Source organism: Chelonia mydas, chromosome 3 (genome assembly GCF_015237465.2).
Source record: "Chelonia mydas isolate rCheMyd1 chromosome 3, rCheMyd1.pri.v2, whole genome shotgun sequence".
Classification (NCBI taxonomy): Eukaryota; Metazoa; Chordata; order Testudines; family Cheloniidae; genus Chelonia; species Chelonia mydas.
The window spans coordinates 204,095,770-204,116,326 of record NC_057851.1 but is presented as its reverse complement, the minus strand read 5'-3'; the positions used below and the strand labels follow the sequence as shown (position 1 = coordinate 204,116,326).

At 43.7% G+C, this 20,557-nt stretch overlaps 1 protein-coding gene across 5 annotated transcripts in view; it reads right to left on the bottom strand.

Annotated features, from left to right (window-relative positions):
• Nucleotides 1-5,981: 5,981 nt before the first annotated feature.
• Nucleotides 5,982-20,557, bottom strand: part of THUMPD2 (THUMP domain containing 2) — a 50,975-nt gene continuing 36,399 nt past the window's right edge. For 4 of the 5 annotated variants that reach the window (XM_043544234.1, XM_043544232.1, XM_043544233.1 and 1 more), the window contains 6 exons: nucleotides 18,436-18,488; nucleotides 17,938-18,025; nucleotides 17,354-17,425; nucleotides 16,509-16,623; nucleotides 13,692-13,809; nucleotides 8,172-10,006 (listed from right to left, as the gene is read on the bottom strand). In XM_043544234.1, the coding sequence (XP_043400169.1) occupies nucleotides 9,664-10,006; nucleotides 13,692-13,809; nucleotides 16,509-16,623; nucleotides 17,354-17,425; nucleotides 17,938-18,025; nucleotides 18,436-18,488 (789 nt within the window). In that variant the 3' untranslated portion in view covers nucleotides 8,172-9,663. Of the gene's footprint in view, nucleotides 7,131-8,171; nucleotides 10,007-13,691; nucleotides 13,810-16,508; nucleotides 16,624-17,353; nucleotides 17,426-17,937; nucleotides 18,026-18,435; nucleotides 18,489-20,557 lie in introns of those variants that run through there. The other variant, XM_037896405.2, reaches the window with a different exon arrangement.

Genomic DNA, 20,557 nt, shown 5'->3' with positions numbered 1-20,557 from the left:
CTCCAGGCTTGATGAATACAACAAACCAGGCCCTGGGCTCTAAAAATTAACTATGAAAAAAAGCACTAGTTGGTTCAGAATGTAACAGCCTGCCAGCTTAACAGTATCAGCACATGGCCTTTTGTGCTATTAGTCCCTAAGGAATGTAGACTTAAACATTTACCTTCAAAACCTGCCACCACAGTCGTCTACACAGTCTGAGCCAACAATCTCGCTGTCCACAGGCATCACACCCCACAATGGCTATATTCCTCAAAGCGTGCGTCTGGTCCATGCTATACAAGCATGCATATCTCTGTACTCTGTGTGTGTGTGTGTGTGGGGGGGCGCATGCTATGCATGTGTATATTGCTGTATCACATGTGTGGTGCATGCTAGACGTATGCATAGCTTGATACTGTGTGTTGCATGCTACACACGTGTGCCTTTTTCTCTTGGGGTTATAATGCACACTATACACAGGTGCAAATCATTCTACTGTGCGTGTGTACATGGTGCAGGCTATACACGTGTGCCTGCGTGTGTGCTACATGTTACATGCGTACGTATCTCTTGGCATCGACGGCTGTTGTATGGCTCCGCTAGGAAGCGCCACATTCCCCCGCTACAAACGGAGCTGAGCAGTGCATTGTGGGAGATATAGTGCAATGTCCACTGCCTCCGTCTCCCATCAAAAGAAAAGGAGTACTTGTGGCACCTTAGAGACTAACCAATTTATTTGAGCATAAGCTTTCGTGAGCTACAGCTCACAGCTTATGCTCAAATAAATTGGTTAGTCTTTAAGGTGCGACAAGTACTCCTTTTCTTTTTGTGAATACAGACTAACACGGCTGCTACTCTGAAACCTGTCATCTCCCGTCAGCCGTTGCGGCCCCACGGTAGATGTCTGTGGTGTCCCTGCTCTGCCCAGTGCACCAGGGAGTTGTGGCTCCAGCTTGCTGCCGGACACCCCAGGCACCCAACGCCCGGGACCTCCTGCACCCCAATCCACTGTCAGTCCTCGCCAGGAGCCCCCATTCTTAATCCCATCCATCTCCACCCGCTTCCACCCCTGTCTCCACCAGTTCCCCCAGTCGCAGAACCAGGTCAAGTTGAGCACTTACCGAGGCAAACAAGCTTCCAGTCACTGTTCCCAATGGGACACACACTATTAGAGCACTTGCCGGCAACTTCCGGTCACTGTTCCCAGTGGGACATGGAGGGTGAGAAAACCTGGATTTGTGCTGGAAATGGCCCAACTTGATGATCACTTTAGATAAGCTATTACCAGCAGGAGAGTGGGATGGGAGGAGGTATTGTTTCATGGTCTCTGTGTATATAATGTCTTCTGCAGTTTCCACAGTATGCATCCGATGAAGTGAGCTGTAGCTCACGAAAGCTCATGCTCAAATAAATTGGTTAGTCTCTAAGGTGCCACAAGTACTCCTTTTCTTTTTGCGAATACAGACTAACAGGGCTGTTACTCTGAAACCTGTTCCCCGTGGGACACTATTAGAGCGCTTGCCTGCAACTTCCGGTCACTGTTCCCAGTGGGACACTATTAGCGCTCTTGCCGGCAACTTCCGGTCACTGTTCCCAATGGCAGGTTTCAGAGTAACAGCCGTGTTAGTCTGTATTCGTAAAAATATGTGAGGTGGGAGGAAGTTTTGTTTCATGGTCTCTGTGTGTATATAATGTCTTCTGCAGTTTCCACGATATGCTATGCATCCGATGAAGTGAGCTGTAGCTCACGAAAGCTCATGCTCAAATAAACTGGTTAGTCTCTAAGGTGCCACAAGTACTCCTTTTCTTTGTTCCCAATGGGGGACACACTATTAGAGCGCTTGCCGGCAACTTCCGGTCACTGTTCCCAGTGGGACACTATTAGAGCGCTTGCCGGCAACTTCCGGTCACTGTTCCCAGTGGGACACTGTTAGTGCTCTTGCCGGGCAACTTCCGGTCACTGTTCCCAGTGGGACACTATTAGAGCGCTTGCCGGCAACTTCCGGTCACTGTTCCCAGTGGGACACTGTTAGTGCTCTTGCCGGGCAACTTCCGGTCACTGTTCCCAGTGGGACCTTATTAGAGCACCTACCGGGTCAACTTCACTTCCGGTCATTAGACGAGGAATTGGAGTCACCGTGAGAGGCTGCGACTTGGGAGTGCCGCCATTAACCAAGGTCGGAGGAGCAGGCGGCGGCGCCCTGATGCTGCTTATTGCACCGTGACGGCTACGTGAGAAGAACAGATTAAGGTGCGGCGCCGCGGAGGGCCCGATATCTCATGGCAGTTCGAGCGGCGAGGTTCAATGCATCATGAAAGTTGCTGTCTCCTCCCCCCCCCCCCCCCCGTTGCATCACGGGAGTTGTAGTCCCCACCTTGCTGTACCTTATGCCCGCCTGGTTCTTTCCAGCGGTGGTTTCAGGTTATTTGGGGTTTTGCAGGCTCCAGCCAGAGGGACAGAGTCGCTCCCCGGAGTGTCGCCCCAGCAGTTCCCTGGTAACGCTACCATGTGACCATCTGGCTTTAAGGCTGTTCTCTGCACGTGTCCCAGGGTCTGGGGACAGTCCTGGGTCCAGAAACACCCAGCAATTGCATGTGTGCATAGAGCACTGTGCACAGTATTTGCAGGACCAGGGCCAAACCCTTTACTGGTCCAGTAGACAAAAGCACAGATTTCCGTCTATACAGAGCTTTTTGGAATCACTGAACAGAAAGTCTGCACTACAAACAAGTTTTCCAGTAAATATTAATTTAGTATTTGAAGCTTTTAACTGCACCATGACAAATAGCCTTCCAGGGCATCTGTGTGAGAACTGGAGTGGTGTGTTAACATCATCAGAATTGCTTGATTAGCTCCTAAGCAAGGCTCTTCACAAATTCAAAGGAATATTGTCATCCCCACATTACAGATGAGGAAACAGGCACAGGATTTTTCCCTATAACCATTTTCTAATACGTGGTGTGTGCAATGGAGGCTTTATGGAGTAGACAACTATTTCACTGCCTCACCCTGTTTACCTTTTTAGTTCAGTAGCCTTATCCCAATGGCAAGGCTTACAAATACTATGTAAGGACATAAAAATCACTTATTTCATAGTAAATATGTAAACAAGCAACCAAAAATCCTTATGAATTAGGATAATAATGTGGTAAGACTTGAAATTAAAGTGAAGAGATTGAATTTTATTAGTAATTATTCTTTTCCCCAATAACAACTTCCAGGGAAGCTCCACATTATTAATAAATTTCTTATAAAATACCTTTCTTATTGAACTTATTCCATATTTCAAGCAATAACCAAAGATCTCTCATGTTGATACATTTCAAACAGTAATTGCCCTATATTTAATGTGCAGCCAATCTGTGGCTTTTAATTTAAATATTCTTTGAATTAAAAAAGTTGGCTAAAAATTGTGTAACTACACAAAGTATTTTTTGCTAAGACAAGGTTAAACATTTTTATCCGGGAAGATGACTGGAGCTGGTCTTGTCTGCAGTACATTTACTGTCTGTCCAACAGCATTGTTTTTATACTACTGGAAGGTTCAGCCTTTCAGATTCTTATACATACAAGTGCTGTCACCACCTGTAGGATGAGGTCCACAGCTAGAACAGTTAAGCTTCACATGAAACAAGTTTAGCTTTCCTCCTCAGGTTGGGAGGATGAATAAGAACCAAGGAGGTCCTGTGATTAACTCAGGCCAGAACTCGGGAGATGAGGAACAGGTTCCTGGGGTAGTCCCTAAGGAAAGGAGCCGAACTTCAGCTCAGTGGGGCTGGAAGGGCCAGGCAGGCCAGATGGCTGAGACGCTGTAGCTGGGGTAAGGAAGTAGCTGGAGGTGTGTACTGCAAGGAGCAAGAATGGCTCCTGTCGGGGGAAAAGGAACGAACCCATCTCAGGGAAGGCAAGCTCCAGATACAAGGAGAGAGAGGGTAAACTGAACACAACTCTGGGAATGAGGGCTGGGGACCCTTGACTCCAGGAAAGAGGAGTGTTTGAACTCTGTCAGAAAAGCAGACGCTCAGGGATGAGGGGCTGTGCTCAGCTTGGAACTGAGGTGAAGGTTTTATTGACATGGACCCTAGACAGGGAATGCTGTGATGGTCTTACTTTTTAAAGGGCCTGGAGCAGAAAGAGAAAATGAGGCTGGGCTCTGCAGACCCACCCCAGGCCACAAAGGGGTGCTTGGGAGGCAGCGAGTCCTGTTCCAGTCTGGGTTTGGCTAACCCCTGTTCCAGTCTGGGTTTCTAAGAAAAGACCCCTGATGAGCTGTAGCTGTACAGGAAGATAACTTCCCTATGACAAGGACTGTTGTGCAACAGGACATGCAGTAATGTCTTCCCTGCTGGAGAGCTGGATCCTGGGAAGTGTCCACATGTTGTGTTTATTTTCTTTCTTCCTCCTCTGTCTCGTCTCTAACGTTTTGGCCAACTCTCCATGCCTGTCCTCCTACTAAGAAAAGGAGGACATGTGGCACCTTAGAGACTAACAAATTTATTTGAGCATAAGCTTTCGTGAGCTACAGCTCACTTCATCGGATGCATTCAGGGGAAAATACAGTGGGGAGATTTATATACACAGAGAACATGAAACAATGGGTGTTACCATACACACTGTAATGAGAGTGATCAGGTAAGGTGAGCTATTACCAGTGGGAGAGGGGGGGGAACCTTTTGTAGTGATAATCAAGGTGGGCCATTTCCAGCAGTTGACAAGAATGTCTGAGGAACAGCCGGGGGGAGGGGGGGAGGGAATTAAACATGGGGAAATAGTTTTACTTTGTGTAATGACACATCCACTCCCAGTCTTTATTCAAGCCTAAGTTAATTGTATCCAGTTTGCAAATTAATTCCAATTCAGCAGTCTCTCGTTGGAGTCTGTTTTTGAAGTTTTTTTTGTTGAAGAATTGCCACTTTTAGGTCTGTAATCGAGTGACCAAAGAGACTGAAGTGTTTTCCGACTGGTTTTTGAATGTTATAATTCTTGATGTCTGATTTGTGTCCATTTATTCTTTTACGTAGAGACTGTCCAGTTTGGCTAATGTACATGGCAGAGGGGCTGGCAAATGATGGCATATATCACATTGGTAGATGTGCAGGTGAACAAGCCTCTAATAGTGTGGCTGATGTGATTAGGCCCTATGATGGTGTCCCCTGAATAGATATGTGGACACAGTTGGCAACGGCTTTGTTGCAAGGATAGGTTCCTGGGTCAGTGGTTCTGTTGTGTGGTTGCTGGTGAGTATTTGCTTACAGTTGGGGGGCTGTCTGTAAGCAAGGACTGGCCTGTCTCCCAAGATCTGTGAGAGTGAGGGATCATTTTTCAGGATAGGTTGTAGATCCTTGATGATGCGTTGGAGAGGTTTTAGTTGGGGGCTGAAGGTGATGGCTAGTGGCGTTCTGTTATTTTCTTTGTTGGGCCTGTCCTGTAGTAGGTAACTTCTGGCTCTGTCAATCTGTTTCTTCACTTCAGCAGGTGGGTATTGTAGTTGTAAGAACGCTTGATAGTCCACACAAGAGATCCACTTCCTGGACACTATGGTGCTAATAAGCTATGGTCACATAAACACCACCCTATACCAGAAACCTACTGACCACTATGTCTACCTACATGCCTCCAGCTTTCATCCACACGATCCATTGTCTACAGCCAAGCTCTACGATACAACCGCATTTGCTCCAACCCCTCAGACAGAGACAAACACCTAAAAGATCTCTATCAAGCATTCTTAAAACTACAATACCCACCTGGTGAAGTGAAAAAACAGATTGACAGAGCCCCACTGTTCCTCAGACGTTCTTGTCAACTACTGGAAATGGCCCACCTTGATTATCACTACAAAAGGTTCCCCCATCCCCACACCCTCCACTCTCCTGCTGGTAATAGCTCACCTTACCTGATCACTCTTGTTACAGTGTGTATGGTAACACCCATTGTTTCATGTTCTCTGTGTATATAAAACTCCCCACTGTATTTTCCACTGAATGCATCTGATGAAGTGAGCTGTAGCTCACGAAAGTTTATGCTCAAATAAATTTGTTAGTCGCTAAGGTGCCACAAGTCCTCCTTTTCTTTTTGCGGATACAGACCAACACGGCTGCTACTCTGAAACCTGTCCTCCTACTGTTTCCCTTCACAGGACATGGGCAGGAGTACAAACCCGTGGGGATGCAGACCTGGTGTAAATGGTTCTCTGTGCATAGATGGGTCATACTGTGTACAGCTTTACTGGGATGGAGGAAAGTGACTTGCTGCCGTCTAATCTAGAGCTGACAGGAGCTGCCTGCTTCCCTGAAGTTATGTATTAAGTGCTTGGTGGCCAGAGCAGAGCAGCAAGAGGCCATTTTCAGGGAGTAGGTCCCAGTGTGCAGGCCCTTGCAGGGGGAGGTAGTAGAGACCTGGCACCTCTAATGGACAGGCACATGTGCCTGCTTCCTAGCATCCCACCTGTGACCATGGCACAGTAGGGTGCTCAGTCAGGCTGAGGTGTACACTGGTCATACTTGCCTTCCATGACTGAGGGGAAAGGCTGCTGGGGACTAGCACTCCCTGCTGGGAGAGGCAGTCTCTGGCCCAGGAGCCATGCGTGACCCTGTGTAGGTCTGTCCACTTAGCATGCAGGTCTGTTTCTCCCAGCTGTTAAGATAGTGTGAGTTGGTCAAGGAGCAGGTGGCAGTAGAGATGTAGCAGTCACTAGCTGCACCACCTTCTCTGTCCTATGTAGCCAGGCTGGGACCCTTATGTGCCTTATTACACTTGGGCCCTATGTGGGCATCTCTGGTCCATCTCCCAGAGGCGGGGAAAGATGTCTGAAGGTGACTCCCAGTGAGGTATTACCTTTGAGGGTCTAGGGCTACTTACCCTCCCCCACACCAAAGTGGGCAAGCATGTAAGGCCTGTACCAGCTCACTGGTGGGAAATGGACAGGATGGAGAGGCAGGTGTGAGTGGCTTTGCTCAGCAAAGCTGCCCCTTTCCTTCTGAAGTGTGGCGTCCATGTAGGGATCCATGCTGAGAGGCCAGCAGCAGCGCTCTCCCTAGGTTAGCTGCCCACCCATGACCCCAAGCTTCCTCTTTAAGGTCTTCCTCCACGGGTATTACGATGACTGGTAGGGCAATTTCCTTGGCTCCTGCGAGTAGGCCACAGCCTAGGAAGATGAGAACGGATTTCTTTGTATAAGGGTCCAGATGCTGCTGCAGAGGTGCTATGCCCTGAGGCCTGATATTCAGATTTGGCTCCTGGAGCAGGAGTTGGAGGGAATCTTTTTGCTTTGGGTATCTACCCTGTGTCCTTTCTCCTTCATGACCCAGGCTGTGGTACCCTCCCAACAGCAGCATCTTCGGTAACACCTTTCACCGGGGCAGTGTGACTTCAACTCCTATCCCTGCTGTGTGCTCTTGTTCTCAATGTCAGTCCCATGCCAAGCCCATAGCACTGAGGCTTTGGGGTTGGCATGTGGGAAGTGATGTGTTGGACCCAGATTGGCCACTTTTAATTTCCTAACAGAACTCCTTGTCTGTTTTAGGAGTAGGCTCTCCCAGGCCTTGCCAGGAATGCTGGAGGTTGTAGCTAAACCTTCACCATGAACCCTTACCCACTCAACTGTGAGCAATAACCTCTAGCCCCTGAACATTGAGCATTTACCACTAACTCCTAAATGATGAGTGCTTATTGCTGACTCTTAACCCCCAACCCTGTTCAGTGAGGAAAAAATACTGAATCCTTAACTGGTGAGCTCTCAGCCCTGACCCATAACCCTACTGGCTGAGCAGTGAACATCAACCCTCAGCCCCTAATGCTGAGCACTGAGTGACAATCCAGCACTGATAACAGCAGAGTGATCAACCTTACCCTGCAACCCCTAACCACTGAATGTTGAGTGGTAACCCCATGCCCAGCCCCTTTTCAATGAGCAATAACACAAACCAATAATGGTTGAACATTCAGCACTGACCCATAACTGCCTACACAACCAGGGAGAGATAACCCTGAACCCCACACTGCTGAGCAATAACCCCAAAACATTTAGTGGTGAGAGAAAACCCCTAAGACCGGAGTGCTGAGCTATAACCAGTAGCCAGGGAGCAGTGAGTGATACCTTTGAGCTGATAATTGCTGAGTGCTCAGACCTAACCCTTAACAGCTAAAGTGAGCGATACCCTCTAACTCCAGATTGGTGAGCAATAAATTAAACCTTGAGCTGTTTAATGTCAATAAAAAAAAACTGCAATAGCTACTCAAAAGAACATGAGTAGCACTGTGCTGATCTCATACCAACAGAACACTAGATATTTAGATTTATTCTAACATTAAAAGGTTGTATATACCTAAAGTAAAATAGAAATGGGTTTTAGTAGTTTTACATCACATTTTCGTTTAAGTAATTGCTACCAAAAAAAAAATCGATTCATAAGAGACACTTCAGTAAAGACTTCCAATCCCCCTTAGTGCTGAAGCCTACAGGTATAGATATTTACTAGGTGAGGCTTAGGTGTAAATTAAGGCAATAATGCAATGAGCCTACAAGGCTGGTAAGACAATAGTTTAGCTAAATTAAGGCATAAGGTAATTAACCAAAAGTAACCCTAGATAACTATTTTAAACAATAAAATGCTGTAAAAACTAAACTGTTGACAAGTAACCACGAGATGCTAGTTTATAGCATCTTGAGATATTTTAAGCTAGGGACATCAGCAGCTTTCTGACAACAAGAATGCCATGGTAACTGACTGAACTATATGCTAATAAAACTGAGGTAAAAGGATTAATAATCTATGGGAGAAGGGCATCCCAGCATTAGGGTGAGGAACTACAAATAAGGAAAAGGGACTGAAACCTTTCCTGAGTATTGCATTGCGCATGGTGGCATAAGTGTAACACATTATAAAAGTTGTATCCCATCTTGTATGCCTTGAGAGATGCCAAGATGATGACTGATGGGGAAGATAACTAACACTGCAGGTTGTTTTACAAGGGATGGTGTAAGTAAGTATCTGGATGCTCAGCACATTCTGTACTATCTCTACCTGCCTTGCAGGGTTTAGAGTGTTTGTGACTTTGCTAACTGTATTTATAAAATTATTATAAATACAATGTGATTTCCTAAGTGTGAGTGTTGCAACCATGTACGTTCAGGCTCCCAACTGAACAGGAGTTCTGATAATACTTTGCCTTATCTTGGTACAATAACCTATCAAATTCCAGTGCTAATTGGGGAAACTAAATTATATTACTAATCAATATACAATCAACAGATCTGACAGAGTGCATCTGTTTCCTATTCTGACTAGGTAAATGTTTAGGAAAGCAAACCTACACAGTTCCACCGCAGTGGCAGCAAGTTAAATCCTATGCAAATCACTCCTAGAAGAGTGTGGACCAAACCATGAAGCTTTTGCTCAGTTTTTACTCCTTAAGTAAATGGATGCTTTGCTTGAGTAAGGATCTCAGGATTTGGCCTCACTTCAGTATTTTATTGTGGCCAACTTAACGTTGTTGGAGGATTGTCTCTGCCATCTTGTGACTACTGAATTCTTTAGCAAAGAAAGCATTGGGGGGGGGGGGGGGGGGGGGGAAGGAATGCTGTAAAACTGTTGAAATACATTTGGTTACCAGTGGCACTATATGGCCCCAAATTAGGACCATACTTTCAAATAAGATCCATGTTCACTTTCAGAATGCTACTGCATTCCAGCAGCAAGTATCTTCCTATATTTGTATATGAAAGCATCCGTTTTCCCAAGGCTAACTCCATAGGATTCTACTGCTGCCAAAGACCCAAAGCATGTAGTTTTATTGTTGAAGTGTTCAGTCTCTATACCTTTAATTGAAGAGGAAATACTTCTTGGACTCTGATTTTTCTCTTCGGGATTCAAGTCTTTCACCACAGCAGCTCCATTCTTGTTGCCACGGGTAGCGTTCAAAGATGTGTCATTTTCAACACAATTGCTAATACAGCCACCCATGTGCCTGTGGAGATCTTGACTCACAAGTAAGACAACTGTCCCTCCAACATGAAGCACTCTGACAGTTTAAAAACAAACAGTTAGTTGTGCATGGTCGCAAGGCTGTGCATTAGATCTATGGACTCCTCATGCCCCTATTACTCTAGTATCTAGGCACCCACAATCAAAATCAGAGCTATGACCCTCCTTTACAAAGAGTAAGTCAGTATCTGTCACCCTTCAAGGATCCCAGAGACACTGGGATTTTAGCTACTATGGCCCTACTTCAGTGAAATGCTTAAGTACATGCTTAGGTTTCTTTTTTCATAATAATCAGTAAAACCTTTTGCAAACTGTTGTAGCTCCACTCTAAATTTTTCCCTAAATGGAGAAGCTGGACCATTCTTGCCTTAGCAATACTTCTGACTTGGGGAAATGAAAACCATTTGCTATAGATAAAGGTGGGTCCAGCTGTACTGATGACATTTCTTCTGAAACTGAAATGATGATCTCACTCAGACACCTTTTCCAGACCTAACTGATGGAAGCTGGAGGCTTTGGACCAGGGGTGGGGAAACTTTTTGGCTTGAGGACCACATCAGGTTTCCAAAATTGTATGGAGGGCCGGTTAGGGGAGGCTGTGCCTCCCCAAACAGCCAGGCGTAGCCCAACCCCTATCTGACCCCCCTGCTTCTTGCCCCCTGACAGCTCCCCCAAGAATCTTGCCCCATCCACCACCCTCTGCTCCCTGACCGCCCCCGGACCCCCGCTGCCCCATCCAACCCCTCCTCTCCTTCTGGACTGCCCCCGCAAGACCCCTGACCCATCCAACCCCCCTGTTCCCAACCCTCTGACCGCCCCAATCCCTAACCACTCCCCTGCCCTCTATCCAACCCCCGCTCCCTTACCACGCTTCCTGGAGCACCGGTGGCTGGCAGTGCTATAGCCACACCCTCGAGAGCACCGAGTCAGACCGCGGCTCTGCAACTGCGTTGCCTGGCTGCCCAGAGCATTGCATCAGCGGTCAGTGAGCTGAGGCTGTGGGGGAGGGGGAACAGCTGGGGAGGGGCTGGGGGCGAGCCTCCCGGGCCAGGAGCTCAGGGGCCAGACAGGAGGGTCCCATGGGTCAGATGTGGTTTGCCCACCTCTGCTTTGGAATGATTTTCCAGAGCCTTGAAACTACAGTGTAAAAGAAGTATCTCCTATGACAGAATAAGGGAGTTTTTAAACTGACCTTTTCCTTAGGGTAGTCTACACTTACAGCGGTGTGTAGCGTACAGACACTGCATGCCCAATTAGCGTGGGCATAAACAACATTGTAAAAGGGTGAAGCACTGTTTAGGTGAGTAGTTACCTCCATAACTGAACCCTAGAATATACACCCTACACGAGCTCTCTACATGCCCAAGCAGTGCCTCCCACGTCCACTCTGCTATTTTTAGCAGTGTAGCGTCTCACAGGCTTCCAGCTGCTGGAGCCTCTCCTCGCTGCAGGGAAAAGTTCTGGCAGTGGGTGCTGCTGGAGCCTTTTGCTGCTGTGTAGCTCCACACCATAGTGAGTGTGGACGCAGACTGCTTTCACTGCATTGTGTAGCTACACGTATGATTCATGACACCGGAAGTGTAGTCATGGTCTTAGTGAGATCTAAGTTATTGTCCTCAGTTTGTTTTATTGATTCCTAAAGCTTTTTATCTGAGGAAAGGTGACATCAAATTACACAGTTTAAAATCAAGTTATATAGATTACCTGTTGGGAACTAGTGTTACAAGAGCCACTGGAATGCTTGAACCCCAGGGGGGAACTGCCCTCATCTGAAGACTGCTCACAGTCAGCAGATCGAATAAAAGGGTCTCATTGGAGTCTCTTGGTGAAACTTCTCCAGCAATTTTTTTTCCTTGTTCCCATATTCAAGGAAATATCTTTGCTCAAGAAGATCCACCAAGAGAGAAAGCAAGACCAGAACTCTAAGCAAGGCCAACAAGAGAATAGAGTAGATAGTTGAAAAAGAAACAACAGATATTACATCAATACCTGTCTGGTCTGACAAAAAGGAAAATCGAATACAATGGCTCAACCTTTTCTGTACCAGGACCCCTCCCACACAGCAACAACATAAGGGAGGGTGGTCACAACCCCCTGAAACTTGTTCTGATTGCAAAACTTTAAGAACCCATGATCTAATACAACAAACCTCCACTAAAAGTGTATTACTATATTCCATAGTCTAGTTACACTTCCAACTGTAGTGAGACTTAAAGTAAATTCCCTCTCTTTCCCAAAATTAGGGCTACCAATAAATAGGGCAATGGATCACAAATACAACTGACTAGTAAAAACCTCTTTACCTTTTATCACCATAGAAACTGAGAAGTTTCTACACTCCCCTTTTTCGGTTTATGCCCTGCCCACCAGTCTCATTTTTGGAGATGTATATTTTTGGCATGGTGGTCATTTTGAAAAATTTATTTTTATGGGGACCATTAGGACCGCTTGTGTGGTTCCCCCCCACCCACATTTAGAGCCATTTTCAAGCTCAGAGGAAAGTTTTTTCAGAAGGCTTTTTATATATTTTAATTAAAGTTTAGTAAACAGAGGAATAAAGTTACGACAAATATGATAACAGGCCTTTTTAGAGATGAAAGTAATACCTTTATTTCAAAAAATGCATACAAATATTAGTAACAAAACATGCAGTTTTAGAGAAAATAAAGGAGTGATTAAACAAGAAAGTGAGAGAGGCAGTAGAACTGAGAAAAGCAAAAGCCTTTCAGCTATTACAGAAAAAAAGAAAAAGTGAGAGGCTGCAGAGAACGTTTTAAAACAGGAACAGAAGAAACATCTGTCTCTCTTACTTTGTGTCATTTACTTTCCCCTTCATTTTCTCTGCAAAAACATGTTCTGTTAACATTTAATGTCTATTTAAAAAATGCATTAAAAAAATCTCTAAGAAGGGGTTATCATTTATGCCTTAACACTTTATTCCTTTATTTTCTAAACTATTTAAAATGTGTAAAAAGCTTAATTTCTTCTTTAAAAAATTCAGTTTTCCTCTAACTTTTAAAATGGCTCTAAATGTGAAAAAAAAACAAAAACACAACACACAAGCAGTCCTAGTGTTCCCTATAAAAGAAATGTTAAAATGGTCACCAAGCCAACAGTGTACACCTCTAAAAATGAGACTAGTGCGTGTGACATAAACCAGAAAGGGGGCATGGAAACCTGTCAACATTTATGATAACAGGTAAAGAGGTCTTTACTATTCTACTGTTGCAAATGCATCTTAAGACTCCTAGTATCAACAAAAACAAACCATTTAGAATCATCTGGTATGAGTGTCTAAACTTTGACAGCTGCATGCTTCTCAGACCACCTCTGAAAACTCAGCCAGCTTTCAAAATAACCTCTGCCTGAAAACAGTAGGAAGGGTGAAGGTTCTGTCACCACACTGACTCGTGGAAAGAGTAACCCTTCAGTTCACGAATGCCTCGAGGACGTAACATACAACATACATGCTTTGACAGCTCTTACTGATGTCAAAGCTTCCACAGATTGCAAGGCAAGACATGCAGCACCTCAAGGTGATGCTCTGGAGAAGTGGATTTGTGAGGAATAATTGTATGCAACATACACATTTAATTATTAGCTTTTCTGGGTCCAGACCACAGAATTGAGGGTTCATTTAATGTAGAGCTTTTTATGCTCAAGATTACAAACAAGTATAGAGTTTGAAAAATACCCTAAAGTGTTTCAAAGATTATACATACCTTTCCATTTCTCGAAGAATATTTTGTAGAAGCTTTGTGTCTTTTGTTATCTTGAACTTTTTCCCAAATGGAATGTCTGAAATCACAACGTCAACACTTTCTGAAGGTAATGGCAATGCTGCAAAACAGAAGTTTGATTCTTAAATTTGGCTAAACTTAAGAAAGAACAGTGACTGAGTAGCAACCATGGTTCAAGCACGTTGACAGCAAAGATTCTCACTCTTGTGGAGCGCATATCCTCAGCACGGGGTTCAGAACCTTCCGAAAAGCCATGGCTATTGGGGCAATGTATATGCTGCCTCATAAGGAGCCATGAACTCAACTCTACCACAGTCCCTTTCAGCTCCAACAGAATTCACATGGACACACCTTGAAAGGTAGACATGGTGCAAAGGGAGTATACAATTTATGTTGTCAGTCTCCACAAAGAATTACAGTAACTAGATAAACTTTTCTCTGCTTTGCATCTGACAGCATAGATCCCCCCAACCTCTGCAGATAAACTATCAGTGACAACTTTCTACAGAAGTGGTCTAAGCAGAACTAGACTGGAGAACTGTTTTCCCATATTGGGCATCGAAACTGGGAGATAAGCCACAGGATAATAGTACACTGAACATATAAATTGACCATCAAGGAGCAGGTTTACAAACCTTAGGCTTTGTCTGCACTACCACTTTTCTTGGTAAAACTTTTGTCAGTCAGGGGTGTGAAACAATACCCCTGTGACAGACACAAATTTCACTAACAAAAGTGCTGGTGTGGACAGCGCCGTGTCGGCAGGAGAGGCTACACGGGAAACCTTATAGCAGTGCAGCTGCAATAATACAGCTGTGCTGCTATAAGATCCATAGTGTAGACATAGGATCACCTCCTTCACTAAGGCTAAGACCTGTTGAGTTTGCTATGAACCTGGAAGAATGTATTGTAAGCACCTGAGGGTCTTACACACTTCCAAGCTTACGGCATTGTTATAAAACACTGGTTCTCAAACTTTTGTATTGGTGACCCCTTTCACACAGCAAGCCTCTGAGTGTGACCACCCCCTATAAATTAAAAACACTTTTTTATATTTAAAACTATTATAAATGCTGGAGTCGAAGCAGGGTTTGGGGTGGAGGCTGACTGCTCGTGACACCCCCCCCCCCCCATGTAATAACCTCATGACCCCCTCAGGGGTCCCGACCCCCCCGTTTGAGAATCCCTGTTATAAAACATTTCATCCACCAACACCGCACAGGAGGCACTCAAGAGATGTGTGACAGGGGACACCTATGGTATCTGCTAAAAGACTTAAGAAACCTAGAACACAAGAAACCCCCAGACATCTTTATCTATCCTCTTTCATTACTAGAAAGAAACCAGTGCCATTAGCATAGCTTCAGTCCCATATTCCACTAAAGGCAATGGTATAAAAGAGGGCATGATTTAGCTTGCAGAATGTTTATTACTGATAGAAAAAATACACCCAGCTTGAGTCTGCAAAGCTGGCAGCCAGAAAAACTGTGTTAATTTGTAAGTAAAAACATCTGATCAGGATGTCTTAGAGTCAATGAACACGAAACACTACAATTCCATTTTTGCAAACTAGTTCTGCTCCTCAAGGTAAATAACTGTTTGCAAATGAGTTTTAAAGTGGGAGTTATGTGGTTAACCTTGCAGGCCCTTTACTTACAAGAATAATTTGCTCAAATGCAGATGTTAAATTGAAGGAAGTGACGCATTAGATCTTTCGTATAGAATCTGGTTACAGGCAGGCATGGCTGTAACCAATTTAATTTTGAGCTGCTTTCTTTGAATTGCTGCTCCAAAGGCCTGAATTTTCTATGCCAGCTCTAAGTGATTATTTTCTTTTACTGAAGCTATATGAAAAGGCTAGTCTCCTGAGAATAGCTGTTTCCCAGAACATTCTTGGACCAAGATGTATGGTAAATTATTTTGTCTATGAGCGAAATAGCCAGCTATGCATTCTTTTGAAAAAACTGTGGAATTAATATACTTTGACCAATGACTAAGATACAACAACAAGGCATCAATTACTTCTTCAACAAGGGTATCGTCTGAGTTCAGAATACTTCTAATTTTAAGTATCCAAAGCCAAGCCAAGTCCAGTGGGGGCTCTAAAACCAATCAAGTAAGAAACAGGTATTACAAGGAAAGGAGTACTATACATTCTCCTTCATCTGAACACAAGGTAAAGTGTCAAATAGAGAAGATCTTTTGCTAACTGCTGTAATGAGTTTTCATATGTGGGTAATTCAGGTCCAGATTTGGAGAACTTGTCCACATTAAGTATCAAATCATAAAGCAATTATCTTCTCCTAAAAATCAGCCCATAAATTGAGAACAAACCGATAGCATTTTCCAGGAAAAGGCCAGGGTCATTAAATGTATCCACTGCAAAAAACAATGATTCATCAATTGGCTTAAGTTATCACTGCAGAAAAATTTGAGTTACAAGCTGCAGATCACAGGGATTTATCTTTGTGTTACGATAGTTAATTAGAACTTTTACCTAAATAATGACTTTTTTTGACTGGGAATTTCACATAAGATACAGAGTAACGGTAGTGATTTGCCAAACCCTGGAAATGAATATATACAATATCCTTTTGTTAAGTTTCTTGTCAAAATATAAGGGGAAGAGAACAGAAAAACAGCAGGTCATGAACATAAAGGAAAGTGTCAACCCAATCATGTATGAAAAGAGTCAAGGTTTTAGTATACTTTGACTCTCAGCATTAACTACACTTTCTGTATAGTTCTAGAACTCTGGTTAGAGTCCTTAACACATGCTTTGTCATTCTCAAATATTACCTATGACAGATGCTTTAAGTAACTCAATTTTATCCATCAAGCCTGCAGCCTTAATGTTTTCATGTGCACCTTGTAGCTGTGAATCATTTATATCAGCACCCAAGTAATGTACATTCTGTTGGAGGGAAAAAGGAGAAAAATTTTATTATGCAGAATAAAACATATTACTGAATATTTTTACACATTTAAGAGTACAAGTTGTTCTTCAAAGGCAAAACCTCTGGGTGATATTCAGTGCTGCAGCTCTTACAATAGCAGAATATAACTCAAAGTCCAGAGAGAAGAGGTGCAAAAGTGGCTTTAAGCTTTGCAATTCCAGGCTGCTTTAGGGAGCAGTAATTTAGATAGCCCTAGGTGCTAAGCTACAACAGCCTTTCCCCAGATACCTATGAGCAGCTGCACTACTCAGAACCCTGCAGTGCACTGCCCTGTGACATCATCCCTGTCATACTCTGGGGTAAGCACTGAATGACAGCCTACAGTTCTTGCACTGAGGGAATAATCTGCTGGCGGAATCCAGGGCTTTTAGAGCCCCTTTATGCTGCAGAGACCCCTGTAACTAGCACAAAAGGGCCAGAGCAGGGGTGAGAATCTCTATTTATGAATTTAGACAATTGCAAGAACAGGTGCACAGGAGTTAGTGATTGGTATAAGTACATCTTGGAGAAGTTTTAAACTAAAGCTCAGTTTAAAAATTCTGCAAACTTTTCCAGAAAAGTTTGGCTGATTTTCCAACAAGAACACATACTTTTGGTAAATTACAATACAATGCTTTACAAATATAAAATAAAATTAATTTAATGCTATCTTGGAAACATCCTACCTATTATGACTGTAGAACTTACAGGCCATTCTTTTGCAGCTTCCAAGAGTATTGTTCCTAATCCACACATAGGATCTAAAACAAATGCACCAGCCTATAAACAAACAAAACATACTGAGTATTTTTTACACATTTAACAGTATAATTTGTTCTTCAAAGGCAAGACCTTTGGGTGAGATTCAGCACTGCAGCTCTTACAAATGGGGTATTGTATTCAAAGCAAAAAGATGTTGACTTATTTTCTTTGACAGAGCTTGACCCTGGGACATGATGCATGCCCATAAATTCCCATTGAAGTCAATAAGGACTGACAGCAACCAGCACTTTACAAGATTAGACTTACCATAAGACATCAGAAGTATAAGAATCACTGAGATACCTTCAATTACATTTTCTGAAATCCAAAGCTAAGGCAGGTGTGTTGGTTAGGACAGGGACTTTTAGAGGAAAAGTATATCCATAATGTTCCTCTAACAAGTGTTTGTAAGGCCATCTCTGCCTCCGCTAACTGGATCATGAAATTCTCAGCTCTCTGAGGAACAGAACCTATCATTATGCAGGCCCCTCTGTTGCTACTATTAATAATCTATGTCAGTGTTTGCTTACATTGATTTCAGCAAGAGATGCCATAGCCCACGCTACAGTAGATCGGAGGCCTGCAGTTCGGATATACTCTCTGGTCGCCAGTGGAAGTCTGCAAACAACAAGAGGTAGATACCAAACTAAAACACTCCATATAAGAAGTGAATCCAAAAGAGTGTCTCTGTAAAAATGCAAATTGTCATGCATAAAAATAATAATATAGTCAATTATGGGAACCCAATAGAAAAGGAAACTCAGTGAGGGACCAGGAAGTGTGACTTGTTGCTCAGCACTTTTGAAAATCAGGTCTTAGCTTTAGGCTGCTCTGTTGGACATTTAGGCCAAGATTTCAAGTCAACTCTAGACAGATTGTACATGATCTCGATGTACAATAGCCCAAAGGATACAAGTTAAGAAAAATATTTTATACACAGTAGCTGCCAGGACTTATTTATAAAATGAGACAATTAATAGCCATACTATAGAACTGCTATTTGTGAATTTGGTGATAAAAATATTTACCTGAAGACAGGAATCCCCACCACTGAGTAAATATCATTTAGATGTACAAAGAGCTGAAAGGGGAAAAAAATTACATTAAAAAGGAAACTTGGATCTTCTAAGTTAAATATGATGGTAGTTTTGCTAATTGAAACTAGACATCGAAGATGCTATTTATTTGACCTTTATCATTAGGATTTGGGCTTTTAGATCAATCAATAAAAACCTATAGTATCAAAAATTATCTTATCGTTTTTAAATAAACAACACAATAGGAAAGTTTTAAAAGAATTTGTAACATTTAAACAAGCCATTAAGACATTCTACATTGGTTAAGAGTTCATCATGAGGCATTCATATCTTTGAGGGACCAATTTTTTAATATAGTTCAAGGAACATTCTTAGACACTAAAATTTCCTCCCAACTTCGCCAGCAGGTTTTGCAGGACTTGGATTCCTTCAAAACAAAGCACTACTGCTTAGGGCTGGGATATTCAAAGCACTGAAGGTGACTTAAGAGTCCCCTTGCCTTTTACTGGGACTTGTGCTCCTAAGCAACTTTGGTATTTTTGAAAGTACCATCCCTAGAACTGCACATAGCGAATATGTAGTTCCTTGACTATGTACACATACAGGTATGCATAATGAATTTCTAAGGTTGGCAATGGAAGTCTCTTCCCCAGAAAGCATCCCTGACCAGTTAGGTCATTGCACTATAAAATGCAATCAGACAACCATTTAGACATAAGCCCTCCTAGTGACAGCCTTACCTAGGGAACTGCTGACAAAGCAGAGTTGGATGGCCTAAGGTCTTCAGTCCTCTCCAAGCAGAACCCTAATGACCTTTTTTATATCAAGCTTGTGGAGAAGAACTTCATTAGGATGGGCATATGGTTGTGGAAAAATGGCAGCAAGGGCAATAAGCTTATTAAAGGTTGATGTCAATCACTACCTTGGCAAGGATCTTTGGGAGAGTTTACAGCAATAACTTGTAAAATCTAGTATGAATGTGGATCAGCCATGAGGGCTTGAAGCATATTCACTTAATGAGACAATCCACTGCCACCAGGAAATTAACCTTCCACATAAGAAAGCTGAACTCACAAGTACAAAGTGCCTCAAAAAGAAGTTGTCAGGACCAAATAAATATCCCTTATGCAGGGGGCTCTTTTGGGGGGGCACACAATGGAAATAAAATGTGTCAAGACCTGCATGAACTTCATGATAAGGGATGCAGAGACAATGGTCTACCTTCAAATAGCTCATGGCAGGCTGAAACAGCTGTCAAATGCACCTGGATTAAAACCAGTCTTTAATACAGATTCAGACAAATAAAGGCAAGGCAAGCAGTTTGCACGCATCATTTACAGCGAGTCTCACTGCACCATAGAGCAATCCTTTCTACTTAGAGCTGGAAGTCTTACTAATAGATTCTTTTAGAAAAGCCAGGATGTTTGGGATACCTAGCTGAAGACATCAAGCCTGCAGAGTGTCATCCTTTCAGGAACCAGATCAACAGGGACAGAGATTTGGGCTGGGATGTGAACAGACTCTTAGTCCAATGGGACTTCCCACCACTTTTGTGAGCAGGGTTGAAGACTTAACCTTGTAATGGCTCAGACAGAGTATCAGGATGACTGAACCTTCACCCCTTCTGGGTTTGGTCAGAACCTTTGCTACCAGACTTACTGGTTCATAGGTATACGGGAGTCCCCTTCCCCAGTGCCCCAAGAAGACTACTGGTACTTTTTTGTTCACATCAGTAGCAAAGGGTGAGGGGAATTCTACAGTCTTACAACAAGAACACAGGAGGAAGAATCCTATGCTGGTATATTTAAGTAATGAAAATGTTCTATACTGAAGCAGGAAGGTCCAATGACCAGCTGGCTTAGTGGTCAGATAGTGGCCTTTCAGTTTCTGCCACCCTGTTCATCCCAGAGGGGGCCCTGTATGTATGGCCTCAATCACACCCACATGCGCCAATTTCTCCCCACAGGTTGTGTCACTACAGGGGGGGGGGGGGGGGGGGAGGAGCGCCAAGATGGGGGGGGACCAGGCCCCCAACTCACTCCACCGGGTCCTGACCAGGGGTTTATCAAAGTGTCCAGTCATTGAGGTACCCCAAATTATGTTTTTTACTTGG